The sequence below is a fragment of the Peromyscus maniculatus genome, chromosome 4, assembly GCF_049852395.1.
Source record: "Peromyscus maniculatus bairdii isolate BWxNUB_F1_BW_parent chromosome 4, HU_Pman_BW_mat_3.1, whole genome shotgun sequence".
Taxonomy (NCBI): Eukaryota; Metazoa; Chordata; class Mammalia; order Rodentia; family Cricetidae; genus Peromyscus; species Peromyscus maniculatus.
The window spans coordinates 108,193,513-108,214,716 of record NC_134855.1 but is presented as its reverse complement, the minus strand read 5'-3'; the positions used below and the strand labels follow the sequence as shown (position 1 = coordinate 108,214,716).

Sequence of the window (21,204 nt, the reverse complement as noted above, 5' to 3'; positions counted from 1 at the left end):
AAATGGACAAATTACTACTGAATGAAACATGGGTCAAGACAGAAATTATGGAAGAAATTTTAAGCTTTCTAGAATTGAATGAAAATGAAAACACAACATACTCAAACTTATGGTATACAAATAAAGATGGTTCTAAGAGGCAAGTTCATAGCATTAAGTGCCTACATCAAAAATTGGAGTGATCTTATTATTAGTAACTTAACAACACACCTGAAAACTTTGGAACAAAAAGAAGTCATAACACCCAAAAGGAGTAAATGGCAAGAAATAATCAAACTCAGGGGAGAAACCAATAAAATAGAAACAAATAAACACTACAAAGAATCAATGAAACAAATAGTTGATTCTTTGAGAAAATCAGTAAGATTGACAAACTTGTAGCCCAATTAACTAAAAGGTGGAGAGAGAAAATCCAAATCAACAAAACTAGAGGTGAAAGGGGGGGTATAACAACAGACGCTGAGGAAGTCCAGGGACTCATTAAGGACACTTAAAAACTAGCAGCACTCCACCAAATTGGAAACTCTAAAAGAAATGGATAATTTTCTTGATATACATCATCTATCAACTGTAGGGAGAGATTCCACAGAGCCATTGCATCCTGCTTGAATTCCGAGTGCTAGCACCTAGGCCTTGAACTATTTTTTGTTTCAAGTCAGGGATTGTTATCTGAGTTGCTCTTTTGAAGGAATTCCAGAGCGTTTGCATAATTTAGTCTTGAGAGGACCTGGCAAACCAGGAGGTCTCACGGCTGAGAACTGCTTAGGCAAATGGTTCCTTCAAACAGCTCCAGAAAAGAGGTTTTGGTATGCGGGACTTGACTTGCAAAGGTGTGTGTGTGTGTGTGTGTGTGTGTGTGTGTGTGTGTGTGTGTGTGTGTATGTGTGTGTGTGTGTGTGTGTATGTGTGTGTGTGTGTGTATGTGTGTGTATGTGTGTGTGTGTATGTGTGTGTGTGTGTGTATGTGTGTGTATGTGTGAGTGTGTGTGTATGTGTGAGTGTGTGTGTATGTGTGTGTGTGTGTGTGTGTGTGTGTGTGTGTGTGTGTGTGATAATATAGCAGGCTTTTGTGAAGCCACCAAGTCAGTCAGCTCATCAGAAGCTGGCTCCCCTGCAGCTGTTGCTAAACCTGAATTATGTTTAGGAGTGACCTCTGACCCATGTAACACAGAACACCAACAACCAAAGTTAAATCAAGATCAGATAAGCAATTAAAAAAAAAAGACCTGTAATACCTAGTGACATAGAAGCAGCAATTAAGTTTCCCAACCAAAAAAAAAAAAAAAAAAAAAATCACAAGGCCAGGTGCTTTTAGTACAGAATTCTATCAGACTATCAAAGAAGAATAAATGCCAATACTTTTCACATTATTCCACAAAATAGAAACAGAAAAGAACATTGCCTAATTCTTTTTACATTATTCCACAAAATAGAGTTTTTATTGATAAAAGAATAACTTAGATAAATGCTTCACTGAGCCGATGAGGGATGGATTTTCCTAGGAAGGGGAAACAGAATACACAGTTATAGTTGGACAAGGTGGGGACTGGAATGGGAGGATCAGACAGGGAGGGGGAGGAAAGAGGGACATCTAAAACTAAAGGCCATTTGAGTGGTCAGATGGAAACCTAGTATGGAGACGCTTCCTAAATTATATACATATATGAAGCTGAGCTAAGTAAAATCACAAATAACAGGGTGACAGAGCCCTAACTAGATATTTCTAGTCACCAAATGAAGCTTCCAGTACTGGGAATAGGTTACATCTAATTGAGTTGTTGGCCAGAAGCATCCCAATGGACTCCCCAGACAACCTAGGCTCCAAGGCTGTTGGTTGCTTTCCACAAACTGACAGTAAGGCCCCATTGCTGAAGACAACACCTACATAACTTATTGACCAGGGAAAAGTCAAGCCGGTGCTTACACAGAGCTTTCATCCCCACGGACAAGTGCTGATGAGACTGGAGGGTTTTCTGCACACTACCAAAGAAGAAAGATAAACAAACCCTTGGGTTTACAAAAATGAACTACTTGCAAGATAAGTTGGTGCAACAGCAGCACAAAGCTTGTGTGAGTAGCCAGCCAACATCTGAATGGATTTATGACCCATTCTATGAGACGGAACCCATCGCCGGCACTGCGTGGGTGGCCAAGAATCTGAGACTAGATAGGCTAGGGACCTAGGGGAAAATGGAATACTACTGTTCTGCTAAAGGAATGTAGCAATAAGGTGACTCCTAATGACATTCTGCTATCCTCATAGATCAGTGCTGCTCAGCCACCATCAGAGAAGCTTCCTCCTGCAGCAGATGCAAACAAATACAGAGACCCACAGCCAGACATTACAGAGAGCAAGAGACCTTGGAACACTCAGCCCTAAATGGGATGTCTCCATAAAACCCCCGCTTTCAGGGCCCAGGGAACTCTGGGAAGAGGAGGTAGAAAGAGTGTTAAGAGCCAAAGGGGATGGATGGGCACCAAGGAAACGAGGCCTTCTAAACACAGCATGACCAACACACATATGAACTCACTGAGACTGTGAGAACATGCACAGGATCTGCAAGAATCTGCACAGGATGGGGTCCTAGAGCTGAGAGGAGACATAGACACATGCTCCCATCCCTAACCCAGACATTCACTCCAATTGATAATCACTTTCAATTAAAAATTAATTCTCTCCAAGGGAGTCTCACTGAAGAAACTAAACACACTCAAGGGCAGGCCCCATGTCCAGCAGTAGACAACCAACACAAAACAAACTCAGCAGCATCTTTGGAGTTCTTTGTTTCATAATGTTGTGTTGGGGCTTATTTATTTATTTATTTATTTATTTATTTATTTATTTATTTATTTATTTATTTATTGCCTTTACAAGTCCTTTGTGTATGTACACATATTACAGTTTCTGGTTTTGTGGGTTTTTTTTTTTTTGATTCCTGTGTGTGTGAACATGTGTGTCTCTGCATTTATATGTGTTTCTTGTGCTTTCTCTTTGGCTCTTTTTGTTCTGTTTAGTCCCATTCTTACTTGTTTATTCTTGTTTTTATTTATTTTATTCTTATTCCTTATATGCCTATTTGTTTTCTTTTTCTTTTTAAATTTTATTTATTTATTATGCATACAATGTTCTGCCTGCATCCCTGCAGGCCAGAAGAGGGCACCAGATTTCATTACAGATGGTTGTAAACCATCATGTGGCTGCTGGGAATTGAACTCAGGACCTCTGGAAGAACAGTCAGCACTCTTAACCTCTGAGCCATCTCTCCAGCCCTGCATGTTTGTTTTCTTTTTTTTTCGAGGGGGGGGGGTTCAAAACAATCTTTATTATATTCTATAAAACCTCAAATATTAGCAACACAAAAATATATAAAAGCTACAGCAGTCTCAGATCGATATCCTGAACCATAAAATATACAGAAAATTATACAGTGATTTTTGACTTGATATAGTTATTCATAAAATTATCCTGGCATAAGACTTCACATTTTTAATTATTATGTTTTTGGCTGTTGTCAAATTAATCCTATAACATTTTAAAACATGATTATTGTGTAATTTCAGTTTGACACATTGCTATGCATGTAGATTGTTTTTCCAAGAAAAACTTTTTTATGAACATAATTTTATTTCTTGGTAAAATGTTTATAAAATCACACCAAGCATAGGGCTTCCTAATGTCACTCATCTGACGTGGAGTAAGGATAGAACATTTGCTAAAGGTTACCTTCCACTACTCACATTATAAAGAATGCTTTTATTGTATGAGTACTGGAGCATTAATTACCAATTGAGTTTGTTTCTTTCATGAATTTTCTCACATGCTCTAAATTTTGAACTTCCTGTAAAGTTTTTTTTAATTCTGTACATTTGTTAAGTTTCTTCCTGATAGTTATACTCTGTTAGGCAAGAATACCTGAGGACTCCATAACACTTTCCACATTCTTAATATTGTACAGGTTCTCTCTTTTATGGATTATCTTCAAGATTTAAGAACCCAGATAAGATTTTCCCACATGCTTTGTATTTTCAAGCTTATATATATGGTTTTAATGAGTTTTTGCATAGATGATCCATGAGAAAAGGACATAACTCGTAATACATTCATTACAATTTTAAGGATTCTGCATTCAATGGAACTTTATTGGCCTTGAACACATGAGTCATGGGCACAGGATCAGCCACCATCTGTACATTTTTAACTTTCTTCTCCATTATGGATTCTTTGATGAATTTGAAGTATTGAGGCCCTGGTAAAGGATTTGCCACATTCTTTTCATCTGTAAAGTCTCTCTCCTATGTGGACTTTGTGATGTCTTTGTAGAAGTGAATTCTGCCTAAAGGAATTTCCACATTCTTTACATTTATAAGGTTTCTCTCCAGTGTGGATCCTCTGATGAACTTGAAAATTCGAGGCCTTGTTAAATGATTTGCCATCATTCTTTACATCTGTAAGGTTTCTCTCCAGTATAATACATACTTTTGTGAACTTAAAATGTTAAGCCATCAGTAAAGGACTTTCTACAATCTGAATACTTGAAAAGTTTTTCTCCAGTGTACATTCTTTGATGATTTTTAAGTATTGAGCCTTTGGTAAAGGGCTCTCCACATATATTACAATTGTAGGGTTTATCTCCAGTGTGTATTCTTTTATGACCTTTAAGTGCTGAGCTTTGAGTAAAGGACTTTCCACAATCTGAACATTTGTAAGGTTTTTCTCCAGTGTGTATTCTTTCATGAACTTTAAGTGTTGAGGCTATAGTAAATGACTTGCCACATTCTGTACATTTGTAAGGTTTTTCTCCAGTGTGTGTTCTTTGATGAACATTAAGTTTTGGGGCATGTTGTGGTTTCCCAGCTTGGCCATGTTCTCTGCTCAGCTCCCTGCAGCAACTCGCACAGCACAGCACTGCACCCAAAACTGCTCCATGTTTGTTTTCTAATGAGAGTCAGAAAGGGTGTGGATTCGGATGAGAGGGGAGGTGGGGAGGAACTGGGAGGAGATGGGGGAAGAGAAACCATCATCAGGATATATTGTATTAAAAAAAAATCTACGTGCTGGTTAGTATTTATTAACTAACTGTGTCACCGGGAAGAGGAAACCTCACCTGAGAAATTACCTCTGCCAGAGTGACCTGTGAGCATGTCTGTGAGGTGTTTTCTTGATTAATGACTGATGTGGGGCCACCCTTGGGCAGGTGGTCCCAAGTCGTATAAAGACAGCGACCTGAGAAAACTGTGGGAAGCAAGCCAGTAAGCAGCATTCCTCTATGGTTCCCATGTACGCTGCTTGAGTTCCTGCCCTGACTTCCTTCAGTGATGGACACAGTGTCATTTAAGCCAAACAAACCCCTTCCTTTGTAAGATGGTTTTGGTCATGGTGTTCAGAACAGCAACAGAAAGCACACAAATACAACCCAGAAGGGTCAGGCTGAACCGCCCTCTGAGGCAGGCACTTTGTTGTTACCGTATGAAGTGCCTGAGAGAAATGACTCAAAGGAGGAAGGATTATGTTGTTCACGCTTCAGAGACAGCAGCCCACCTTGACGAGGAGGGTTTAAAATGGCTTTAGTGTGGTGGATGGGAAGCAAAGAAAATGACAGCCAGGGGCACAGACAAGATATCGACCTCAAGGACATGTGCCCAGTGCGAGCCTGACCTGGCGTAGAGTCACCTAGGACATGGTAAGGCACACCTCTGGGTGTGAGCAAGGGTGGTTTCAGAAAGGATCGACTGAGGATGAGAGAGCCATGTGAATGTAGGCAGTGCCAGCCCACGAGCTGGGGTGCATGGACTTGGTAGGGAGGAAACGGAGAAAGCCAAGCACCAACATTGTGCTCTCCCTGTTTCCTGGTCAGCTGTGACAAGAATGTTCTGCTGTGTCCCTGAAAGGAGGAGCAAAATGAGCCTTATCCCCCTTGGGTTGTTCCTGATGAGCATTGTGTATCAAATTTCCTGAGACAGAACAGCTCATCCCTTAGGGGAGCAGCGCAAGACTGAGGGTGTTCTAAAGGGAGGTGAGACAGTCAGTCCTGCTGACAAGCTGCTCAAACCCAGGAAGTAAGCAACTCAAAAAAGCTTTAGGATGATGGACAGTGGTGTGTGTCTTTAGTCCCAGCACTCAGGAGCCAGAGGCAGGTGGATCTGTATGAGTTCAAAACCATCCAGTCTACACAGGAAGCTCCAGGCTAGTGAACACTACATATACCAAAAACTAGAAAGTCCTTGAATGGACCAGATAACTAGGCCTTCCCTCCCAAACTTTATAAGCAATAAGAACTGCTGAGAGAGACTCAGACAAGCTGAGCATTGCCTGGAAGAGGCCCTCTGACTTGTTGGCTGCCTACAGGCTGTGCGGTGAGCTTCAGCTTTCCACTCGGGGTGGGTTTGGGTGAAGCAGCTGTCTTTGAGCCACTTCTGCTTCTGGAAGTAGCCTCGCAGCAGTACTCCAGTAAGTAATCCTAATCAACTCACTGGTTTGCACAGCTGGACTTTGGCGCTATTCTTATTTCCCCAGGAATAGCCTCATGGAACATTCGGTATTTTGGTCACAGTGACCCAACAGTAGTAACTAACACATGCAATGACCTACTTCTTCCAGCTAGCCCCCAACTAAAGTTTCCAGAACTTCCCAAAGATAGTGCCACCAGCTGGGGGTGAAGGCTTCAACAGTGATCCTTAGGAGACACCTCACATCCAAGCACAATGCACACTCGGATTTCTGAGAAGTTCTGACCCCACAGCTCTTAGGTATTTCCACCCCACCAGGCTGGTTGCAAATCCCCTGGACTCCTAACTGTTAGACAAGGAGCTCTGAGGCACATTTGGGTTTCCCAGAAAGATTTACAGTAGACTCATCCACTGTAACAGAGGTAAGCATGTCCTCCACTCCCCCTACCCCTGATAAACTACTTGCATTTGACTTTGTCTCAGGGTCTACTTCTGGGAATCCAGAGAAAGAGAGTGAAATGCAAAACCTTGTGCATGCGGGAAGCCTCAGCTGTTAGGAGAAGTGTCCCCGAGGCAGAGTCAGGGCCCCTGGGTAACTTACAACATCAGTAAAATGGCTGGAATGATCAGGCCTGGATTGGCAAGGAATGCAAAGATCTTGCCCAGGAACTTAGGGAAGTCATTTTCAATGGTCTCGTGGAGGACATCATACATCCTGTTCTTCCCACTAGAAAGAAGAGAGGACACGTTATAGCACGCACAAAGCTTCTGTGGCACACATAGTCACGCCCATGACCCCATGGCTCTAAAGCTGCTGCTTACAACTGCTTTTCTGAGAGAACAAGAGTTCTGCTCCAAATGGCCTAGGAAGGTCCCGTGAGGAGCTAGCTAGCTGCTACTCTGGTTAGGACAGACAGCTGGGGTTGGCTGCCTGCCTAGTACTTACTAGCTTCCTGCTCTCAGTAACTCCCAAACTCTCAAACTACGCTGCTCTTCTGTGTTTGACACCTTCAGCAAAAAAAAGTGGATTTTCTCACATATTCTTCTTTTCTTTTAGGGGATAGGCTCTTGCTACGTTACCCAGTCTATTCCCGAACTCCTGGGTTGGAGTAATGCTTCTACCTCAGTCCCAAGTAGCTGGCACCATACACATAAGTCTCTGTGCCAGGAGAAAATGGTCCATGATTTAGTTATGAGACAAACATGAACTCTTCTGGGCTTCTTGACCTGGAAGCAGTTCTCCTAAGATTAATGTGATGGAAATATCACAGTACCTCTAAAGCACACCTACAGTTAGTCTTCCAGTCAGGAAACTGATTGCCCCAAGGTGGGCTTCTGCATTATTTACCACAGTAGGTTCATTTTTCTTCTAATTCTTTAGAATTATTGTGAAGGGACACCTGGATACTGGTGGCTCTTGAAAGGTAATTTTGGTGCTATGAAGTAGAGTTAGGAGTTTGAAGATTCTAGTTCAAATCCTTTATTCTATAGAACACCATGAACTATATCTCTATCTATCTATCTATCTATCTATCTATCTATCTATCTATCTATCTATCTATCCGTCCATCATCTATCTATCTATCTATCTATCTATCTATCTATCTATCTATCTATCTATCTATCTATCTATCTATCTATCTAGCCATCCATCATTATCTATCATCTATCTATCTGTCTATCTATCTATCTATCTATCTATCTATCTATCTATCTATCTATCTATCTATCATCTGTCTGTCTCCATCATCCATCCATCCATCCATCCATCCATCCATCATTCATCCATCTATCCATCTTTCCATCATCTATCTATCTATTTATCTATCTATCTATCTATCTATCTATCTATCTATCTATCTATCTATCTATCTTCTTTTCCTGTGTGTGTATATATATATATATATATATATATATATATATATATATATATATGCATGTGTGTGCCCATGCTTATGGAGGTCTGAAGTTGATGTCAGTAGTCTTTCTCAATTGTTTTTCTACCTTATTTGAGACAGGAGTTTTCAAACCCAGAGCTAGACAATATGGTTAGTCTATCTAGCCAGCTTTCTCATGGAGTCTTCTGGATCTGCCTTCAGAGGCTGGGATTCCAGCATACCCAGCCTTTATGTGGGTTCTGGGAACCTGGCTTGTAGCCGAGGCATCTCCCCATTCTCTTTATGACTGCATTCATGTCCTGGTTCTTTCCACTAGAGTTGTACCATCAAATGTGACTATTAAAATAATTATAAAAATTAAAGTACAATTTGAAATTCTGTTTTTTAGACAAACATTTCAAGTGTCTGTCCACAGCCTTGTGATGAGGAAGACTGAATTAGAAGAGTGGATACAGGGCGCCCGCATCACCACAGGGCTGTCTACTGCACGGGCGGAGCTTTCATCCTGAAAAAGGTACCTACAGTTTCTCTGTTCTAACTCCCACTTCCCTCTACAGGCAAGAAGGCACAATGCTCACACAGTCAGAGGGTTCCGAGTGAAGTCAGCAGGTGCTGAGGAGAGCACCGGTAAGCTGTGTCATACAGTGATGTAGTCAGCAGCTTAGTGTTCCCTGTGCAAAGATCAGATTGATATACAATGCCTCAGGGACAAATCAGCCTGTCACCTGCAAGCTAAAAATAGGTTCCTTTCTTTATGTCTTTCTTTTTACATTTTTTAAGTGGTTGAAAAAAATCAAGTATAATATCTTTTGATGTATAAAAACTGCAGTATGATTTTTTTACATTTCAACGACTATAAACTTTGCTGGAACACAGCCATGTTCATTCATTGGTGCAGCGTATATGGCTAAGCTCTAATGGTGTTATCACACTTACGATGTATTGGCATACATTATCCTCTAGTTGCAGCGCTGAGCAGTTGCATCAGAGACCATCTGTGGCTATTTCATTGCTTGGCACTGTTGTGGAGCATGCCGGGAGTCCCAGCATCTGGGGAGCTGAGGCAGGAGGATTGTGCAAACCTAGCCTGAGCTCTGTCTCAAAAAACAAAAAACAAAAAACAAAACAAAACAAAAACCAACCTGCAACATTTTAGTTATGACATTTCAGGTGCCATGCATATCACCATGTCATGACATTTGATTTATTTTTTTATTATTAGTACGTGCCTCGCATATAAAAATAATAAAAATGAAAACTTCAAATATTAGGCTTTTAAGCCAAACTTGAACGTGAATTATTTTGTCTTTGAAGTGGTAGTGTGGTAGCTGCTGTGACAATTAGTACACTGTTGGGTAATACACTGTGTTATGGCTCTGGAGGCCAGAAGTTTGAAATGGTTTCATTGGGTTAACCTGAGCTGTTGGCAGGGCCACAGTCCCCCGAAGGAGGCCACAGAGGAGTGCATGCCCTGTGTCCCTCAGCTTAAGTCCCCTTCTTTCATTTGTAAAGCCAGCATTGTGGATTTTCAAAACTTTTTCTTGTTTCACAGTCACCTGGCCTTCTGTTGTTATTTGATGGAGTTGCCCACTTGCGACCTGACATCTTTGGCTGCTGTCAATCATGGTAGAAATTAAGGTGAGAGCAGATACGTGGAGAAGAGACACACACAGGGACAGGCTTGCTTAGAACAAATTACTCTTACGTTAACTAGCCCAATTCCAAGAGTGAGAACTCCTCACAACCATGATTGTTAGACCAATTTCATGAGAGAATGGCACTACTACCATTTAATTAATTAACCACTCTCAAATATTATTAAAGGACCAGCCTTAATAATCTTCTTCCCAGGGACCCAGAAGAGAAACTACAAACGCTGAGAATTATTTTCGGGAAAAGAATCTAAGTACACTGAGTTCTTAGTCCATCTACTTTATTCCTCTGGGATAAAATCCTGTCTACACAGCTTCAGTTCTGTTCTCGTGCCTAGCTCCTTTCTTGCCTGATTTCTCTCTACCGTTATCTGCTGTCCCCTCTAAGTTCTATCTTAATTCTCTCCTCTTAATTCCGCCTCATCTAGGTCCTTCTTATCTCATTCTTACCCAGCTAGTACTTCCCCATCTGGCTCTTCCTCATCTTCCATCTCATCCTCAAGTTCTCTAGTCAAAATCCTCCGTATCCCTCTCAGTTCTCCATCCTCAAGTTCTCTAGGGTATTCAGTTATAAACCCAAGCAATAGCAATCCTCCCCCTCCAGCCAGGTCACCAGGCTCGAATTCCTACAGGGTCATAAAAGCAGGTAAGGATTTTCCTCAGGCAGTAACTGTCAGGCTTTCTTTTACAACCCCGAAAGGGAGTGGTAAAGGAGGAGGTCAACTGAGGGCTAATATAGGTTGGTATATCGAGATGGGGATTTATGTGCTCAGTCTACATTCCTGGAAGTGGTTAGGTAAGAAGTTAGGAGTATAATGTTAGTAAGGCTGTATAAGAAAGGAGGGTCTCACCTTAAATTGCATAAATTGCATAAAGCTATCCACCTGACCTGGGACACAGGTGTTGTTTCCATTAGTTCAGGAGATCGGTTGGCCTTGGATGCTTAATAGGTATTTTAGATAAATACACTGTTAGGAGTTCTTGGAACCACACACAGCATACAAGAAAATCATTGTAGGAACCAGCTAATATATACACAAAAGCTAAAATATCACCAAGACTTCTTAAGCCATGGCTTGACCTTTCCAAGTAGTAGCTTCTGTCACAGTAGCTGGATTCCATTACATTTTCCTGAGGCTTGCAGCTAGGCTTCCTCAAACTGACAGAATGGCAGCCAGATTTCAACATTACTTTCAGAGGCAACGAATCATACTCAAACCTTAGTAACTTGCAAAGTTTAAAATATACATGATCAGGTTCCTTGCAGACAAAGTTACCCGATGTTTAGTATATCTAGTGCCTCCCACCTGATGGCGGTGTTAGGAGCACAAATAAGTACCTCATTCAGTGCCTGTCACAGACTAAGCTTTCAGAATACTTGGGCTACCCCCTCACTTCCCCTGTCTTCACGGGGAAGTGCATGGTCGTTTGGGGCTATCGGGGTCCTCTTCCTTTCTTCCTTTCTGTCTTCCTCCTTCTAGCCAACTGCAAAGACTGCTGGTGCAATTTCAACAAATCCAGAGAGAGAAAGGAGAGTAAATCAAAGTCATCTGTCTCCCTTACAAGTTAAAAAGAGAAAGGAAAACATAAAAGACCTGAGCTGCAAACACAGACAAACGACTTAGGGATCCGTGGGCTGCTCTTCTCTCCCGTGATGGACACTGCGGTCCTTTCTCAGATTCCATGTGCTATAGAATTGCCTTCTCTCTTTTCTCAAAGGTGAGTGAATTTATGAGTGAAGAAATTGAAATAGACATGAATGCACTGTGTTGTTATTCACACAAAAGTGAGCAGCAAGCCTCAGAATCCTGAATATCATACACTGTTCTAAATCTGCAGCCGATGTCCAAAGTCTCTTCACTGGCCACAGGGAAAGCCTGAGCCCATAATCAAACATCTCTAACCTCCCCCTGACTGTGTCCTCGATTTACATGACTAGATATAGGCACACTGAACAGCTCCAGGTTGCTCTGGAGGGAGCAGATCAAATGCTGGCCAAGGTGTAGTCCATGTCTATAGACTTAGTCTGTGGGTTGATGTAGAATTTTTTTTTTTTTGGTTTAAAAATTTGAATGAATTTTTAAGTGAAAGTGGTAGATGTTTTCAAATAACTGTTCAGATTTTTATGAGGATATGAAAAGCCTGTAATAATGGGCCCATGTTCTTCATGGTGCCAGGCAGCTGAGGTGAGCACCAACCATCCTCAGCTTGGGCAGAGCAACAGGTTCACAGAGATCCGTACTAAAGACCAACATGGTTGGTCCTCTAAGTACTTTACAAATAACAACACATTGGATTCTCAAAACAACTCTACGAGCTAAACTTTATCAATATCTCTATTTTTCAGGGGATGAGCCTGTGCTGAGCTAAGAACTGCCCAGCTGGTCAATGAGAGAGCTGGCTCTTAGATCTGCTCTCCAAATCAGGGAGATTTTCTGCACAGACCTAAATGATTCCACCAGCTGTGCAGCTAGGATGGTTTCTGCTTCAACTACTCAGTCCTACTGCTGGGACGAAGAAGTGCCCATGGAGTACAGGTAAGCACATTGATATGGCTGTGTTCCAATAAAACTTTATTTACAAAGCCAGATGGTGTTTTGGATTTGTTCCAAAGGGCACAGCTCACCAACTCCCATTTGTGATTATAGGTTACAAGACACTAATCATCTCAGTCATTTATGTTGCCTGCTGGGTCCCTGTAGGCATTTATTGAGTGTGGTCTGAACCCTAACTTCTTCCCTGTGCAACTGAACTTCTGTGAGGTAGCAGTCTACTTGGAACATCAACCATAAGGCAGCTGTCTTCTTCCGGACACTGAGTATAATGCAGTGAGAAAGGAAGAAAACACCATCTCCTCGTGGATCTCCTGTCCCATGGGAGAATGTAATAAACAAGATAAACAAGGGATAGACACAGCATGTTTTGTCTGCTTGTTTTTTGAAACTGGTTTCATGCTTCTCCTGCCTTAGCCTTCGGAGTGCTTGGTTAGAGCCAGTGGTCACCATGTCCATCAAGGAACACACCATTTGTTTAAGGGTAAAAAGGAGGTAAGCAGAAACAAGTGTGTGTGTGTGTGTGTGTGTGTGTGTGTGTGTGTGTGTGTGTGTGTGTTATATGTGTGTGTGCACGTGTGCAAGCACACACTCACCCCCCGCGCACCTCAGTTGGGCACTCTAGCAAAGGCCCCACTGAGAAGCTGGCCTTCATCGGCCCAGCTTTGTGGAAGCTGTAACCGTGCTTCTTCCTTGAGTTTCAGGTTAGGTCTCGTTTCCTGTGATCTGATCCAGGTTGCCAGAGGCACTCAGGAAAGCAGATGAGGCAAAAGGGACACAAATATCAGGGAACAGACATGCCGCAGGCCAGGGAGCCATCTTTCCTGGGCACAGGTGGATGGTCTAAGGAAGTGGCGGCAGCACCTGCACCCAGGCTTGCTTAGGGAGAGGCTGACCGAGTTCTTCCAGGAGGCTGTTCCCTCACTCTGGCATCTCTAGTGTCCTGCAACCTTCCACCCTGACTGCTGCCTTCTCTCTTCTGCGCAGAATCTTGTGTGACCAGATCGTGTTCTGATAGCACACTCCATCAAATACCTCCTCTAGGCTCCGCCATCTTCAGGCCATCTTAACCGAAGAGGAGACAACCAGTTTCCCCCACAGCACACTTCACACGGGCATTCAGGGCTGCCTCTGGCTGGCTGAGAGCACAGCTGGATGAGACACTTGCTTTCAGGAGTATGCAAGGGCCATGCATGGCCCTTCTCACCTGCCTTACCCATTTCTTATCTGGAGTAGGTGTTCAGCAAGGATGGGTACACTAATGTATCCATGCTAACTTATTATAAGATTCTCAAGGAGGCCACATAGAGAATGTCTAAGTGAGAAGACACTTGTTAAAAGGGTACTGTGCCCTAAACACCTTTAGTCCCAGACCTATTTCTTTTTAGGGAGTAGAGGGGTTTGTTTTCAGGGGATCACATATTTATAAAGATAACAGGAGGTATATATACATTATTGTTCAATCTACCTCCTTATGTAACTATACCCAATCTCCCAAAGAACTTTTATTTTTAACCGGCCTGCAGTGCTGGCAGAGTTCTATAGAGGATGGGGGCCCATTTGAGAGTCTCGGTCAAGATCAGCTATGCCTGCTTCACACCTGGATGAAGGTTAGAATACCTAAGATAACCACAGGTGGCAGATCACCTACTGTTAAAAGGTTACACTTATACCATCTAATATGGTAGTCAGCCATTTTGTAGTTATTAAAATCAAAATTAATTACAATGAAAAAAAAACAGAAATTATGTTTCTCAGTTCTTCATTTCAAGCACCCAGTAGCCACAAGTAGCTGCCTGCTACCACATGGAGCGTTTCCATCCTTACAGAACACTGGCTGAATAGTTCCGATGGTCTGCCCAAAGCTCCACAGCCTCTCCCAGGCTGGCGTGAAACCAGAACTGGAATTCTGAGCCGGGAGCTGTGGGCAGACTGCCTCAGGAGGAGAACTCCCCCCCAGCAACCAAGAGTGCACCTGAAGGGGCCACAGTCGAACGAGGGTGGGAGGGACATGACGGTGTAGGCCACCGGCAGGAGGCTGAGGAAGAGCACCAGCAGCAGCAGGCCCATGTAGAAGTTGTTGGACCGGGAGGCTTTAAACACACGCTCGTGGGGCACGTTGCTGCTCATCACTGCCCAGCACTGGAAGTACATGGAGGTCAACAGGCGCAGGACATTGATGCCTACCAGTCCCGGAGCATAGAAGGAACCCATCCTGAAAGGTCAGAAACAGGATATCTGGGTGACCTGGCGGCCGGACAGGGGAGGGAAGGCTAATAGAAGGTCATGTGGTGGGTGGATTAGGGGCATGCCATCAAGGCATTTTCCTGAAGAGTCCAAGAACAGAGGCCTTCCGTTTAACCAAGATGTCTGTCATCAGGCTGGAGCCATCCAGGCCTGGAGAGGGAGAGAACTCGGAGCACTCCAGGCTGGGACCCTGGCCGGGATTTTATCACTGCTTCCCTAGCAGGCTTCAGCGGATCCCAGTCTCTGGCCTCCATGAGCAGCCCCACTGGCAGACAGAGGCTTGGAGGCAGTCCTTTGTATCTCCAAAGTCTTAGGCTGACGTCATGCAGCCTCCAGAGGAGGAAGTTCCTTCCTTCACCATGCTCCTGTTCCCCGCCCCATCCTTCTCATTTCTCCTTTCTTTCCCCTTTCTTCTCCTCCTTCCTTGCCTCTTTGTTTTTTTCTTTCTTCCTTCTCTCTTCCCCTTCTCTCTCCTCTTCTCTCCTCATGTCTACTTTCTCTGTAGCACACTGGTTAGCTAGACACTGTCCTGCGTCTCACCCTGTCCTCCCTCTAGCTCTTATCAGAAACTGAGCTGAGAGAGCTGAGGTGATTTCCTGCCCCGCCCCGACCAAGCTCCTTGAGAGACAAAGTTGGAGGTTTTTGACTCCCCAAATCATATGCTCCTCAGATGAAATAGACAACTCACCAGATCATTCCTTGGTTGAAGATCAAGCCCAGCACGTTTCCACTGATATCAAACTCGGCATATGAGGGCTGGAGGAGGAAGAAGGGAGAGGAAGGGGAGGAGGGGGAGAGGGAGTGAGCAAGCAGTCATTAGGTGATCCCAGCTAGATCCTATCCCAGTCAAGACAACTCACTCAAAACGCCTGTCTGGGGTTCAGGATTCTGTTTTTGTTGCAGTTGTTGTTTTGTTAAATTTTGACAGTCTCACTGTATAGCTCAGGCTGGCCTCAGATTTATGATGATCCTTATGCCTTAACTTCCCGAGCTCCAAGACTAAAGCATCATACCTGGTAGCAGGATTGTTTCTTTAATAGACTTTTGATATGTACATATGTATGTATGTATGTATGTATGTATGTATGTATTTTGAGATAGGTTTCACATAGCCCAGGGTGTGCATTTGCTTGTTACACAGCTAGAACTTCTGATTCTCTTGCCTACACCTCCCAAGTACTGGGATTATAGATGTGAGCTACCATACTTGGTTTATGTGGTGCTGGGGATTGAACCCAGGGCCTCTGGCATGCTAGACAAGTATTCTACCAACTAGACTATCTCCCCATCCTTATTTTCAACTTTCAAAGACACGTTTTGAAGTTTTTAATTAATTAATTTTTATTTTATGTATATGGGTATTTTGTTTGTATTTATGTCTGTGCACCACATATGTGTAGTGCCTCTGGGAGCCAGAAGAGGGCATCAGAGCCTCTGGAACTAATGTTACAGACACTTGGCTGCTGTGTGCTGTGTGGGTACTGGAAACTGAACCCAGCTCTTCTGCAAGAGCAACAGAGCTCTTAACTACTAAGCCCCCAAAGTTTTGAAGTTATTAGAACCGAAGCTTTTCAGCAGCAAGAACAAATTGTAATTGTAGATAAAGTAAGTGAGGGATATGATCCTCTCCCCATCCATAGCTCAGTTTTAAAAACAGTTGTTTTCTTTGTTTTGTTTTGGCTTTTTGAGACAGGGTTTCTCTGTGTAGTCCTCGAATCCTGGAACTTACTCTGTAGACAAGGTAAGTCTAAAACTTTTTTAAATTTATATTGCCTGCATGTATGTCTGTGTACCACATGTGTACCTGGTGCCCTCAGAGGCCAGAAGTGAATGCTGGATCCCCTGGGACTGGATTTACAGACAGTTGTGAGCTGCCATGTGGGTTCTGGGAATTGAACCCAGGTCCTCTGGAATAGCAGCCAGTGCTCTTAACCAGTGAGCCATCTCTCCAGCACCTACAGCTCAGTTTTATATATCGATTCTCTTCCTTACTGATTTGAAACAGCTTCTTTATTATACACAGTTTCCCCCTGGCTTACATCAGTTCTGGGCTTTGTATTCTGCTCTGTTGGCAAGGCTGTTTATTACAGTTCCCATTTTAGTTATCACAGTGTCATCATACTTTTCCTTTTTGGAATAGAGTCTCACTATATAATCCAGGCTGGCTCCAGGCTCCTGATTCTCTTGCTTTTTTTGTATGTGTGTGTATGTGAGTGTGATGTTTGCATGTGTGTGTGTGTGTGTGTGTGTGTGCGCGCGCGCGCACACACACACACACACACACACACACACACACACACACACACACACACATATTTATCACTCTCTGCTTCATTCCTTTGAGACAATGGCTTTCGCCAAGCCTGAAGCTAGGCCAGCAGCCAGCAAGCCCCAGTGATCCACAGTGTTGGGATTACAGGTGTGCACATGGCCCTGTGTGGCTTTCTACATGGGTTCTGGGATCTGAACTCGGGTCTTTATACTTGTACAACCAGAGCTCTTATCCACTGAACTATATCTCTCACTGCTAAGCCTGGCTTCTTAATATACATACTTCAATAGAGCAGTGGGTATAGTCCTTTTTTCCTTCTAAAGGGTTTTCCTATACGATTCATATGCTTATTTTGGAGCAGATTTTATTATAACTTTGCCGTCTTGTGGAATTTAGAAATTACTTTGAAGACAGTGGTATTGCGTCTTCCCATCAAAGACGTTATCATTTTGAGCACAGCATTTATTATTGTTCTCAGGCACAGTCATAGGTTTTGTTGGCTCTGAGGAAGGGTGGAATAGGCTTACTTAAAATGTATGCCAGAAACCCGTGGCCCTTAGTGTCAGGCACTGCATCACAGGCCAGGATGAGGGCTACACAGGTAACCCAGATACAGGATCTCTCGGCAGGAGCTCAGTCGAGGAGACTTCCTTGCCCAACACAACTGATGAGGAGAACAATGAGGTGTTGTGGGAGAGATATGCACTGGGACAGCAGGTGGCCCTGAGGTTCCGGCAATTCACAGAAAGTCATGTGGTGAGAAATGACATACGCTGGGATGGGCATTTAACCAGGTGGGTGGGGAAGAGGGTCTCTGGAGGGTGGCGGTAAGAGTCAAAGAGGCTTCTCAAAGCATAATCAGAAGACAGGGAAAGGGGCGTCAGGTTCTTGGCTTTCTAAAATGTTCATCCATCCTAAGATCCCAGCCTTCCTCATGAGAGGCCATCTCAGTCCTTCTCCGCCAGTCATCTGTGTGGCACTGAAGAATGTGGTCCCCTTTCCCCAAAGCTGAGTGCTTCCACTTAAAAATAAAAAAAAAAAAAAAAACCCTTTTTATTTTGGTATTTTATGTGCATTGTGTTTTTCCTGCATGTATACCACACAAGTGCCTGATGCCCACGGAGGCCAGAAGAGGGTGTTGGATCCCCTGGAACTGGAGTTACAGACAGTTGTGAGCTGCCGATTGGGAGCTATGAACGGAACCCAGGTCCTCTGGAAGAGTAGCCAGTGCTCTTAACCACCGAGCCATCTCCTCAGCCCCCCATGCCTCCATCTTCCAGATGAAGGACACACTGGGAAAAGGTGGAGTTGCTTCTGGGAATGCAAAGAGGACTCGTAGTAAATATGACTAAACGAACTGATTCACAGAACACGGACATGGAATGTACAAGAGCACACCTGAGTACAAATGTCAGACTAGAGCTTCCTGCAGAATATATGAAAAAAACAGCTTACGAAGCCGGCCTCGAGGTCCCAGCACCAGCAGTGATTCATGAACCGGACGAAACAAGCACGGAGGAAATCCCCCACCAAGATGGTGAGGTACGTTACCAGCATGTCAGACACTGTCAGCCTCATAAACTCCTGCAAGGAGGACCAGGGGAAAATAAGGAGTGGCTAGATGTGAACGTGTCAACATCTGATTCTTCCTGGCAGAGTGGTGAAATGGAGAAAGGACCCTAGACTTTGGAGAAAGCTTAATGTAAGCCTCAGTTCTATAAATCACTAATTATTTAAATAATCTTAGAATAATATCTGAGCCTCTAGGAGTCTGGAATATCACGCTCCCTGAGTTATTGGGAAGCCTATCAGTCATGTATGCAAATTGCCTCGTTTATTAGTAATGACCAGTGCTCCATACCATTGCTAGAATCTGAGGGCTCACTAGGACTTAATGTGACCATCAATTACTCAGGACTACTTCCTATTAATTAAATATTTTCTTGGTATATGGAGAAGATAAACAATGTATCACATAGCAGAATCAAAAGAACAGAACTTTTTCCACCTACATGGGGCATATATAACTGATATATATTTTTTTTTAAATAGGAAAGATCTGCCAGACCTCTGTTATGTAGCAGTTTCCTACGAGACTGAAATGTTCATCCTGCTTAGGAGCTCCTCAAACAGGAAGGAAAAACAATTCAAAATGGCTTCAGGAAGTCCCTGAAACTGACCAGATTCACTAGGCTCCTCCCTCCCAAGAGTAAGTAATAAAGTCTGCTGAGAGTCATTCTCAAAGGAGCTGAGCTACAAAGAAGACTCAAACAAGCTAAGCAGCAAAAGAGACCCCAAGACCAGCTACTGCCCAGAGGAGGCTTAGAGCAACTGAGGCACCGGAGGATACTTTTCAACTTGTTGAGCTACCTGCAGGCTGTGCAGTGTGCTCAGGTTCTCAGCTTTTGTGAGCTGTTCCCCAGGCTGTGCAGTGTGCCCAGGTTCCCAGCTTTGTGAGCTGCCTGCAGGCTGTGCAGTGTGCCCAGGTTCCCAGCTTTGTGAGCTGCCTGCAGGCTGTGCAGTGTGCCCAGGTTCCCAGCTTTGTGAGCTACCTGCAGGCTGTGCAGTGTGCCCAGGTTCCCAGCTTTTGTGAGCTGTTGTCCCCCATGCTGGGGTGAGCTTCGGTGATGTAGTTGTATTTGGGTCACTCTGTTCCTATAAGTAATAACCCTCACTCATATTCCTGTAGGTAACCCCCACAAAACTCATTGGTCGTACTTCGGTGGTGTCTGTACTTTGGTCTGTCCTGAGCTCCCTATCTGGGGGTGAACAGATGTGTGTGTTGCATCTCCCCAGGAAAAGTCTTGTCGCACAACAACTTCATCACAACTTTAAAGGTAGATGTGATGTTCCAGGAAGTACAGGGTCGGCTCTTTTCATCTTGGACCTTCCAAGATGATTAAGAAATGCCTGTTTGACCCCTCTGGCTCCTACAATCCTCCCTCCCTCTCTTCTGCAGGGTTCCCCGAGCTCTGCCTAATGCCTGGCTGTGGGTCACTGTATCTGTTCTATCAGTCACTGGATGAAGACCCTCTGATGACAACTGGGCTAGGCACCAATCTATGAGTAGAGGGGAGGTGGGAGGGAAGGGACTGGGAGGGGAGGAGGGAGGGGAAACTGTGGCTGGGATGTAAAATAAATAAATAAATAAATAGATACAAAATTAACACTAAAAACAAGGCCTGCTTGATGGACATTTGAGTTTTCAGGGTGATTTTCAAAATGGAAAGATCAAAGAAGGAACAACGAAGAACTCAGAACAATGACCAACTTTTTAGAGAGCAGAACTACTCACAATGCCCACGGCTGTCTCCCAGCAAGAACCTCTGGGCACATCTGCAGGGTGTGGTGGTGGCCGGGGCACACTTTCATTCCCACCAGAGGAGTTGTAATAGTTAAACAGGGTCCAATGAGTGATGTTCTTGATTTTCTCCTCATTAGAAAGCTGGAAGAGAAAATGGTGATGGGAAGTTGAAAAAAGCCGTGGATAGTTCAGCCGTTTCCATGGGAACAAGTAAAACCAGCTCCAACCCTGCGGTTCGGCTTCTGCCTTATCATTGGACAGTCTTTTCAGAAATGAACTTCTCAGGCTTTCAGTATGAGAGGTTGCAATGGGCTGAAGCCCTTGGATCTTTTCCATGAGGTCTTCTCCCTAAATTAGCATCCGTCAATCCACCCACACATCCACCCGTTCATTTGTCTTGAGAAAGGTTTATTCAGGGTCTCATCTGCACATACAAGTGACTGGTGACGCAAGAGTGACCAAAAGAATTTTCTCTCAGGAAGTTCACAGTCTAGTAAGTTGTAGAGATGGTCAATTAGAAAACAACATGGTTTGAGCCGTGGAAATGTTCTCTGGGGACCGAGGAGCACCCACACCACATAATGGGGGGCATGGAGGGCTCCTTCAAAGCAGCAGCATCTGGAACTAGTCAGCTAGTCTTAGAGAAAGGCAAGTGGTAACTATACCCCAGAGTAAAGTTTGAGGCTCAGGAGGGTGGGGCAGTTTCTTGGGGAAGAAGGGAAGCCAGAGAGGGTAGAAGGACTTTGGACCAGCGCCAGTCACTTGCACTGTTAGAACCTTCCAGGAACTTCCTGTTGCCTGAGGGACAGGTTCCTGCAGAATAGTAATGAGG

The 21,204-nt window shown here is 43.8% G+C and overlaps 1 protein-coding gene across 1 annotated transcript in view; it reads right to left on the bottom strand.

Annotated features, from left to right (window-relative positions):
- The window catches only part of Tmc2 (transmembrane channel like 2), a 75,381-nt gene that overhangs the window by 6,405 nt on the left and 47,772 nt on the right, over positions 1-21,204 (bottom strand). Inside the window, exons 12-16 of the mRNA XM_006984559.4 lie at positions 20,364-20,513; positions 18,524-18,652; positions 15,485-15,552; positions 14,525-14,764; positions 7,049-7,174 (exon numbers count right to left, since the gene is read on the bottom strand). Of these exons, the coding sequence (XP_006984621.1) occupies positions 7,049-7,174; positions 14,525-14,764; positions 15,485-15,552; positions 18,524-18,652; positions 20,364-20,513 (713 nt within the window). The remainder of the gene's footprint in view (positions 1-7,048; positions 7,175-14,524; positions 14,765-15,484; positions 15,553-18,523; positions 18,653-20,363; positions 20,514-21,204) is intronic.